Raw genomic sequence first — 11,218 nt, forward strand, 5'->3', positions numbered from 1 at the left:
CCACAGTTCTGCCCACCTTTCTCTTCACTTCTCCATTTGTTCCCCAGTCACCGTGTACAGTCCTCCGTGCAGTCCCTGGCTAGTAGGGTGATTTTTAGGTTATTTCTTAGGTCCTACCACCACTTGGGAATCTCCAAGCTGTCTGTGCCGTCAGGATCATTCAGGATCGCTGCCATACCGCAGCTCCGTCTGTCTCGTTTTTTGGTATTTTCACGCAAATTCTTCTGCTAGTTGGGGTTTAGTCCACTTCTATATCCTTCCCTTCAAGGTTCAGGCATCCAAGATTATCTTCTGTGTCTGTGTCAATTGGTTTCCCTTTTCTTTGTCTAAGAGGGTCTGTGCAGTCTTTCTGCCTAGTCCATCATCTTGCCGGAACTCCAGGTATATACTGTTGTACATAAGAATCACCTAGTAATCTTGATACACGTAGATTCTGATGCAGGATATGTTGTTGTTTGTTGTTATGTGCCGTGGAGTTAGACCCGACTCATAGTGACCCCCTCCTTGGGTTTCCGAGGCAGCATCGCTTTGGATGAAGATTGCCCCATCTTCCTTCTGAGTAATGGCTGGTGGGTTTGAACTACTAGCCTTCTGGTTAGCAGTCAAGTGCCTTAGGTACTATGCCACCAGTGCTCCCTAGTAACCAGTAGGGCTTGTTAATAGGTAGTGGTTGGGCCCCACCCCTAGTGTTTCTGATTCAGTTGGTCTAAGGTGGATGTTCGCTGCCCTCTAGTGGTTCAGAATTCATGGAGACCCATCGCATAACAGAACTAATGCCGCCTGGGCCATCCCTGCGATTGGATGGAGAGCATACTGTTGCGATCCATAGGACTTTCATTGACTGATTTTCAGAAGTAGATCACCAGGCCTCTCTTCCTAGTCCATGTTGGTCTGGAAGTTCTGCTGAAACCTGTGTAGCATCATAGCAACACGTAAACCTCCACCGACAGGCGGGTGGTGACTACACTTGAGGTACATTGACTGGGAATGGAACAGGGTCTCCTGCTTGGAAGGTGAAACTTCTGCCACTGAGCCACCACTGCCCCCATCTCCCTCAGGCTTATTGTTGTTGTTTGCCATCGAGTGGGACCTGACTCATAGCAACCCCTCCTTATGGCAGGCCATTAACTTAAGTCCATTGTAAGTCCCAAGGTCAACAGAGCATAGCAGGCTGCTGAACAAGGACATGGCTACGTGCAGGGTCCAAGTGTGCCATAGGCTAGAGACCATTCCCCAAGGCTCTCTTATAGACAGGTTGCAGATCACATCCCAAAGGCAGCTACTCAGCTGCTCACAGTAGATTCCATCATGGAGTTGATTACCAGTCTCATCATGGGAAATACTACATCCAGCTGCCCAGCCACTCAGCCAGGCCCAGCCAAGTTGACACATAAACAACCACTACAAAAGGTGTCTGAGGACCATAGTCTCAAGGATTCTTCCAGTTTCAATCAGACCAGTAAGTTTAGTCTTTTTTGTGTTTTTGAATTTTGTTCTGAATTTTTCTCCTACTCTGTCCAGGACCTCCTATTGCGATCCCTATCAGAGTGGTAGGTAGTGATTGTTGGGGCACCATCTATTTCTTCTGGGCTCAGGCCAGTGGAGGCTGTGGTTTGTGTGGTAAATTAGTTCTTTGCACTAATTGTTTCCTCGAGTCTTTGATTTTCTTCACTCTCCTTTGCTTTAGATGGGTAGAGACTAACAGTTGATGGCCATTTGTAATCTTTTCAGACCCCAGCTGCTACTCAGCAAAGTAGCATGTGGATCTTTGTCTTTGTGGACCATGTTATGACAGTTGACTTAGATGTTCTTTGGGGAAAACTGTTTTTTCAAGCTATGGATACATATTTACAGATTCACAAATTTTCTACCTGTCAACTATCTTGCATATGTAATTGTGTATGTGCTTATGGAAGAAGAAAAAACAGATCACCTATTTTATTTTCCTGTTAACTTATACAGATACTCAGTTCTCCTAGATTTGGGCAAGAGGGACACTGCCCTGGGCTCTTGTTTAGAGGGCCCTATTTTTTCACTCCTCTGGCCATGCCCCTCCCCTAGTCAAGGAGTTTGTGAGGCTAGGCCAATGGCTCTCTCCTTCTGTACCTCAGAATTCCCTGCCAGATGGCCCCAAGGCTCCTTGCAGAGCTTGGATGAGTTTCTTGAGGGGCTCAGTCCTCTGAGGGCTGCATTGAATGTCAAGGAACTCAAGAATTCTAAGTTCAAACCTCACCTTCCAGACCTTTATGAGAGGATATTGTAAATATACTTTGTAAATATTTAGTTATATGACATGTGTGGCCCTGTTTCAGTTAGCTTTTGCTGTGAAACAAACCACCCCGAACCGTAGAGGCCTGAAACAGGAATATTTATTATTATTAATATTTATTCGTAGTTATTATGATTCTGTGGGTTGGGTGGGAAGCTCCTCTGCTGATTCTGCCCAGGCTCACTCATGCAGCTGCATTCGGGTGGAAGGTCCATGAAGACCTCAGTCCTGTATGGCAGTTGGAGTGGCCTTGGTTCTCTTCCATGGGGTTTCTTGTCCTCTGGGAGCCTGCCTTAAAGGGCAGCCCCAGACTCCATTCTGAGAGAATATAATGAAAGCTGCAAGGTCTCTTAAGGCCTAGGCTTTGAAACTCACCAAAATGTAAACACTGGTCAAAGCAAGTAACAAGGCTAGCCCATATTCAGGGCAGGGGAGATAGGCCTTGCCACTTATTGGGGAGACGGGCAAAGTCACTTTGCAGAAGGGTGAGCAGGGCGGAAGGAATAGTTGCTCTCAGCTTTGCGGGTAATCTACCTCTGACTCCATATGTATTCTTATCCTGCACCCTGCAAAACCAAATAACAGTAATACCACCAAACTTTTATCCACTCACTCAGAATGTAGTAATTTCATCTAGTGAAGTTGATTCAGAGTCATTTGAGGGAAAATGTAAAAGCCAAGGCTTGGCAACTGGTTGATATGAAATGGTTGCTTAATTTGGAAAAGAATAGTACACAACATTCAGTGCTTGTTATTGATCCTGTGATTTTCTTTTTAAATAGCTGCTGCCATCTTGAGTAAAATCAATCTGTCTGTGGATCCCTGTGATAATTTCTTCCGGTTTTCTTGTGATGGCTGGATAAACAATAATCCAATTCCTGAAGATATGCCAAGCTACGGGGTTTATCCTTGGCTGAGACATAATGTTGACCTCAAGTTGAAAGGTAAGTTTCTCTTGGGTTTTGTGATGTACTATACAGAGGGCAATATTTGAGAAGGAAACATAGTTTGGGGTTTGAAGCAGGCCTGCTCACTTTCTAACTGTAGTAAATTAATTCCCAAGAATGTTTTAAATGGAAGATTTAAAGGAAACTTTGTGGAATTCCATTGTGCTGGATCTCAATGCAATGGTAAGGTAGGTCGTTAGGGTCACATTTGATGATAGTAAGCTCTCGTGAGGAGTGAAGGATAAACAGCTTGTATTTAACTGAGATTGGGAGCAAAAGTGCAGTTAGTAAAGATTATGTTATAGCAATATACTTATTTTTCTGTGCTGTGCAGAGTACACTATATCTCTTGCTCATTGTGTGCTGGACTTCCATGGCTTACAAACTATACTTAACACCTCATCGTCTCTTGACATCACTTTTGAGAACTCTGGATGACCTTGTAGTTGTCATATTGTTCCTGTTAACTCAAAATTGGCTCTGGGGACACTCTTTTTTCCTGTAACCTCTCTACCAATGACAAGCTCACACACAAATGCTCCTATGTGCACGTGTGCATACATGTGTGTATGCGTGTGGAAATATCATGGAAGGGTAAGAAAAAGACAGTGTTTCTAGATACATGATCCTCTACATTAGTTATATCCAAAGGAATTTTATAACCAGGGCATGAAGTGGTTAGGATAGAGAATTTTTTGGACTGTCTTAATGTAAAAATGCAAATCATTATATATATATATGCTTTGTTTGAAGAGGATGCTGTATATAGGTTCCTTCACAGTTTATAGAAATGAAGGTAAATAGTTCAGAGCAGGACAGAGGTTTTTTGTAAAAATGAAAATTTAAATTTCTAATCCCAGTTGCAAAAATAAGAAGAACAATACCAAAAAACAAAAACAAAAACAAAAACAAAAAAACCCCAAACTCACTGCCGTCAAGTCGATTCGATTCGACTCGTAGTGACCCCTCCTTGGGATTCCGAGGGAGTATCTCTATGGAAGTAGATTTTCCAGTCTTCCTTCTGAGGAGTGCCTGGTGGGTTTGAACTGCCAGTCTTCTGGTTAGCAGTCAAATGCCTTAGGCACTACACCAGCAATACTGACAGGTAAAGAGCAGAAAGTAAGTCTCTCATAAATCCACCCCTGGAAATAACTGCAGATAAAGCAATTGGGGATATATCTTTCTAGATTTTTTTTCCATGTGCAGGTATATATGTTTTCTCTCATGTGCACATCCATATATTTAAAAATTAGCTAGCATTATGAATACTAGTCTGTAACCTGCTTTAAAAATTTTACATTCCTTGTGGACATGTTTTATGTCGTTATGTGCCATTGAGTTGGACCCAACTCATAGCGACCCCTCCTTGGGTTTCTGAGGCAGTATCACTACGGAAGTAGATTGCCCAACCTTCCTTCTGAGGAGTGGCTGGTGGGTTTGAACCGCCAGCTTTCTGGTTAGCAGTCAGGTGCCTTATGCACTACGCTACCAGAGCTCCTTGTTTTATGTTGGTAGATATATTTTCTTATTGTGAATAACACTGTAGTAAACATTGAGTACACATTTTTATGTATTTACATAAATGTATCCGTAGGGTAAATTCCCAGAAATGGAATTGTGGGATTGAAAGAATGCTCACAATTTAATATTTGATGCATCTAGCCAAATCACCTTTCAGAAAGTTTATTTCTAGGTCTTTGTATATTTCTTGCCTTTTTAAATGATAACTTTTCCACATCATCAGTTTTTTGCGTTCTGAAGTCAAGGCCAGCCAACTATGACCTGTGGGCCAAATCCAGTGCATTGCCTGTTTTTGTAAATAAAGTTTTATTGGCACACAGCTGCATCCATTCATTTATGCCTTATGTGTGGCTGCTTTTGTGCTACAATGACAGAGTTCAATAGTTAATGACGATGACTATGGCCTACCAGACCAAAAATATATATACTATCTGGCCCTTACAGAAAAATTTTGACATCTCTTGATGCCTGGTGTAAAGTAAAGCTTTAATATATTTATATCAGGATCTGATTGAAACTGTCTTATTAGTTAATAGCTTTCCAGTGGCTTCTTTTGTATCTTTTAGATAGCTAATCAAAAAGTTAGGAAAGTATAATTATTCTCTTCCTTTCCTTTTTCCTGTCTTAGTGTATTAGGTACAGCCTCTAGAGCAGTGTTGAATAATAGCAGTGAGAGTGGTTATAATTTCCTTGTTTCTAGCTTAGGTGTGAATGCCTCCAGTATTTCTCCTTGCCCCCCCCCCCCTATATTTTTTTTTTTTTTTCTTTTTTTTTTTTTTTTTCTCCTTGCCCCCCCCCCCCTATATTTTTTTTTTTTTTTCTTTTTTTTTTTTTTTTTCTCCTTGCCCCCCCCCCCCTATATTTTTTCTCTTTGTTTCTGATAGATAGTCTTTACTGTGTTCTATTAATTCTACTTTGCAAAAAGGTATTGCTCAAGAAAAATGCTTTTTCACCATTCATTAAGAGGATAAGATGGAGTATCTCTTTGAAATTCTCTACATTGTCTCATACTGAGCGAACCTTAGAATTTTGAAATAAATTCTGTCTCTGAGAGTTGGGAGCTATGGTAGCATAGTGGCTAAGGCACTTGACTGCTAACTAGAAGGCTGGCAATTCAAACCCACCTGCCACTCCTCAGAAGGAAGATGGGGCAATCTACTTCTATAGTGATGCTACCTCGGAAACCCAAGGAGGGGACGCTATGAGTCGGGTACGACTTGACAGCACATAACAACAATAACAACAACTGAGTGGTGTATTTTCTCTTAAGGCATTGCTAGAACTGAATGAGCTAATTATTTTGTTTTATAATTTTGTGTCTATATTGATGATTCATATCAGTCTATGGATTTTTGTGTGCCATGTTTGTCAAATTCTGCTGTCAAGATTGTGCTGGCCTCGTGAAACAAAGTGGGAAGCTTCACACGTATTTCTGTGCTCTGGAAAAGACACAACTAAATAAATGGCCAGTCATTCTGTGACAAACACTGTAAAGAGGAATGCACAAAGTGATCATGGAACCCTTGCTTCAAGAGTTAAAGACTCTTTAAAGTAGTATCGCCTTGTATCAGGTGTAAGTGTTTGAAAGATAAAATTTCTATTATTTAAACTTTTTGAGTTAATTTCAGATTTACAGAAAAGTGGAAAAAATAGCCCAAGGAACTCCCAGGCATGCTTTACCTAGATTGCAAATTGGTGACATTTTGCTACATTTCCTTTATCATGTTATTCTCTCATCCTTTGTCTTTACCCCATCTGTAAGTGTGTAGATATTGTGTCAGTATCTAATTATCTATCTCTATACATTTGTAAATATAAACTAACCTAAATGAAACTCATTGCTGTTGAATCAATTCCAACTCATAGTGTGGGGTTTCCATGGCTGTAAATCTTTATGGAAGTTAATCACTCTTCCATGGAGCTCCTGGAGGGTTAGCAGCCAAATAGCTTATGCATGATTCCTTTGTGTGGATATACTATAATTTATTTAATTAATTCCTGTGTTGACATTTAGATTATTTCCGTTTTTCTCTCATTATAAGCCACTCAGCATCTGTTGTTGTTGTTTTCTTAATTTTTATTTTGCTTTGGGTGCAAATTTACATAGCAAACTTGTTTTACATTCAACGGTTCATGCACATCTAATTCCATAGCCCTGATTACTGTCCCCAACCGTAAAAAAACTCCTCTCCTTTCCCCACTGTGACCAGCTCCTTCCCTGTGCCCTTCTCATCCATGGATTCCTGTCTGTCTAGCTTGTGCTCCTTGAGTGCTACCCCTCTCGTGTCTCATGGCTGATTGATCCAAGGGGTGCATCTCCCAAGAGTAGGTGGGTGCATCAACCTGGGGTAGGTGTTCTGTATGTAGGTCTTTCTACTGTTGGACTGAGAGCCAATCCATCTAAGTGAGTCCGTTTCTAGGCCTGAGGGTAACCCAGTCTCTCTCTGACCAGCAATTCTGGTCATTTTTGTGTTTTTGAATTTTGTTCCACATTTTTCTTCCCACTCTATCCTGGATTTCCAGATTTGATCCCTTTCTGAGCAGTTGGCATTGGTAGCCAGGCACCATCTAGTTCTTCTGGTGTCAGGTGGTGGAGGCTGAGGTCCTCGTGGTCTATCTTGTCTTTAGCCTAATTGTTTCCAGATGACTTTGATCTTCATTATTCTTCTTTGCTCCAGACTGGAGGAGACCAAAAGTTACATCTTAGATGGCCATCAGAGCATGAATTTTTAAGCCATAAGAGCTACATTTGAATCCTGGCTCCCTTTCCTTTACCCTTTTTGTCAACTTGTGCCAATTACTGGTTTTACCTAGCTCAATTTTCTTATCTTTACAATGGAAATAAGACTATCCATCTCATAGGGTTTTTGTAAGGCCTGAGGGAGATGATCTATATAAATTATCCTGTAACTTCAGTTTCTGGCACATAGCAGTTTTTGTCCTTCATGCCTCCATTTTGTCTCAAAGGTAGTTCTAAGGTTCATGAAGTAATGTTTACCAAATGGTTTAAGTTTTATTTTAGTCTTATCCTTTGTAAATATCATGTGCTTTCAAAAATATTGAATACTGTCTAGATACTTTTCCCTGTCCTTGATAAAAAGAGGGAACATCCAAAAATAAAACCCAATACTACTAATCAAAAGAATACCATTTTCTTATGGCTGATAGAAAACACACAGATACGGCTGTCCAATTTGTGAAATAAAATGGATTTGACAGACCTGGCAGGTGAAAAATTACCCTCTATTGAAGTCGGCAACGTGGCTTTGTGTTTTTTTCTTTAAATGGCATATAAGACTCAAATTTCTACTTGAAAAATATAATAATGTCTTGTTCTCTTCAAGAAGCAGGATTTGTTTCTCTTTTCATTTTTTTTTGAAAGGTTGTATATAGTCATGTGTTCGAATGTCTTCAATTTTCCATCCTACAAACACCCCAAATTTGTTTTCATGGGATCATGAAGATGACATAATATGCATTGAAAATTTAGCGACATTAACACTTATGAAACATGGGGTAATGAGGGAGACAGAACACTAGTGTCAAAGAGAAGACAGATGACTCAAGGTAGGACCAGATCATCTCTATTACGGAATCACATTCTCTGCCAATATTCTGCAAAGAAATGCAGTATTTTATTATTTACAAACACAAACCGCACCAGCAGAACAGTAAGATGAATTGGGACTATGCATTAGTGGGCAGCCAAAGGATGGTTGTTTCTCATAGGTGGGTTGTTTATTTGTAAATACCTACTGACTAAGATTCAAATGGTTCTCGTAATTAAATAACTCCCCCTACAATCTTGTTTTTTTTAGAAATGTTGCTAGGCAGACTGTCTTTCACCTATAATGGAAGCTGAAAGCTTCAGTTCAGCTCCTGTGGAGTCATTTGATGCTTAGGAAGTTCAGGTTATTGAAGACATAGAGAATTGTGTCCTTTTCTCATTATCATGTCCATAGTACAAGGATGTACCAGATTGAGCCTGAACTGCATTAAGTTCTTTAACGCAATGACATCAGGTTAGTAGAAATGGGGGTGCAATGGGCAGTGCTGAGGACTAACCATCCACTATGGTGGGCTTTTTATTCCAAGTGAAAATTTGGTCTCTGGAGTTTTGATGACTCTACTATGTAAACTGGGTGCATCCACTCAGTGAAGATGCCTATTTTTCTTAGAACATGTTGGCTCTTTTTCATCTGGCCACACAGGAAACAACAGATTGCTAAATTACACAGATGTCACCATCAGTCCTGCATGAATGTTTGTGCCTTTTTTGAAGACTATTAGAAAGTGAACTGAAATGGTTTTACTTGCAAAGGTTTCTTTTAGGTTCATGTTTGCCCTAATCTCATGCATCATTTGACCATGGATTTCCAAGGCTGTAAGTCTTTTTGGAAGCAGAGTACCTCATCTTTCTCCTGTGGAGTAGCTGCTGAGTTTGAACCACCAGTCTTTCAGTTGGCGGCTGAGTATTTTAACCACTGTGTAACCAGGGCTCCACATCAAGCATAGAAATGAATTTCTTTCTGAAGCCTCTGTGGAAAACATGAATGCATCTCTAAGATGTATTTTCTTTCTAAATAGCTAAAGAAACTAATGGCCCCTGTGTGTAAAAGCTTGTTTCCCTTGGTACTGACAGTCAGCATTTTAGATTTTCTCCTTCTTTGTCCCTTCTCACTCCCAGTGCATTTCCTTGTCTTACTTTTTGATTCTTATCTGCTCCAAGCATTCAATTTTCTTAAAAAAATATTTATTATTGTGATTTGGGTGAAAATTTACAGAGCAAATTCACTTTCCATACAGCAGCTCACATATACTTTGTCTCATGACTACAATTTACTACAGTGCAACAGCTCCCCTCTCACTTTCTCCCCATAGTTACCCTTCCTGTGTCCTTCCCTCCATGCACTCCTGCCCCCTGAGCTGTCTCCCTGTGCATAAACAGCCCTTCTATTATCCCATGATTGTTCTCTCCAAGGAACACTCTCAAGGAACACTAATGTAAATGTTCAGCTCATATGCCTGTCTTTTGTTTGGTTGGAAGCTACAGGACTGGGTTGAATTCCAGACCTGATGGGCAGCTAGGGACCATAGTCTCAGTGGTTCTATGAGGCTCTATCAGACAAGCAAACCGGGGCCCGCCCCCCTTTTTTTTTTTTTTTAATGATTATTAGTTTTGTTCCACATTATTCTCCCACTCTATCCAGGATCTCCTACATAGATCTCTCTCTGAGTGATTGGCAGTGGTAGCCGGGCACCATCTAGTTCTGGTCTCGTAGTCGTGTAGACTGAGGATTGCATGGTGTATCAGTTGCTTGAACTAATTGTTTCCATGTGTCTTTGGTTTTCTTCATTCTTCTTTGCTCTGGACGAGGGGAGACCCATCCTTGCATCTAGATGGCCATTTTCAAGCTTTTAAGATCCCAGTCACTACTCACCAAAGTAGGATGTGGAACAATGTTTTTGTGTAGTAAGTTATGTCAGTTGAGCTTGATGTCCCCTGTGACTATGGTCCTGAGCATACAGGTCTAACTCTTTGCTCCCTCTGGGTAGCTGGCTGTGCCCAAGAAGTGGCTACAATCTTGTCCCTTGTCAGCTCTACTATATACCTGGAAATTCTTACAGAATATACAAATACACTTGTGGAAACATTGTCTGCCAACCCTATACATCGTCATGGGCACACTCCCCACTGCATAGACATACCTAGTAGTTCAGCCTGTCCACCCATCTACCCACCTGTGTATCAATGTTTGCCTTCACTGACAACACAGTATTGTATGTGCAAAGTGTTCATCTTTGTTGACTGTACCTTTCATACACCTCTCTATGACTCCTTTTTCCTCAATGCCACAGTGTTGATCACTCACATTTGGTACATTGCCCTTCCATTCACCCAAATCAATACTTGTCTCTACCAGTCTAACAGTGTTCCTTCCCCTCCCCCCAACCCCTGCTAACGAACAAAGAAAACATCCTTCCATATATAAATCTTTCCTTGACTTTTTACAATAACAGACTAATACAATATTTGTCCTCCTGAGAATGACTTATTTCATTCAGCATAATGTCATCCAAGTTCATCCATGTTATGCGCTGTTTTACAGATTCTACATTATTCTTTAGGGTTGCATAGTATTCCACTGTGTGTATGTACCATAGTTTGGCTATCAGTTTTTCAGTTGATGGACACCTAGGATGTTTCCATCTTTCGGCTGTTGTAAATAGTGCTGTAATGAACATTGGTGTGCATATGTCTGTTCTTGTGCTGGCTCTCACTTCTTTAGGATATATACCGAGTAATGGAATGGCTGGGTCAAATGATATTTCTAATTCCAACTTTTTCAGGAATGGCCATACTGCTTTCCACAGTGGTTGTTTCATTTGACAGTCCCACCAGCAGTGCATGAGAGTCCCAATCTCTCCACATCCTCGCCAGCATTTGTTATTTTCTGTCTTGTTGAGCTTTGCTCCTAGT

The 11,218-nt window shown here is 40.8% G+C and overlaps 1 protein-coding gene across 1 annotated transcript in view; it reads left to right on the forward strand.

The window, feature by feature from the left end:
- The window catches only part of PHEX (phosphate regulating endopeptidase homolog X-linked), a 361,355-nt gene that overhangs the window by 21,055 nt on the left and 329,082 nt on the right, over positions 1-11,218 (forward strand). The window contains exon 3 of the mRNA XM_007958328.1: positions 3,052-3,213. Within this exon, the coding sequence (XP_007956519.1) occupies positions 3,052-3,213 (162 nt within the window). The remainder of the gene's footprint in view (positions 1-3,051; positions 3,214-11,218) is intronic.

The sequence above is a fragment of the Orycteropus afer genome, unplaced genomic scaffold (genome assembly GCF_000298275.1).
Source record: "Orycteropus afer afer isolate SDZICR_OR568_19922 unplaced genomic scaffold, OryAfe1.0 scaffold00924, whole genome shotgun sequence".
Lineage (NCBI taxonomy): Eukaryota > Metazoa > Chordata > Mammalia > Tubulidentata > Orycteropodidae > Orycteropus > Orycteropus afer.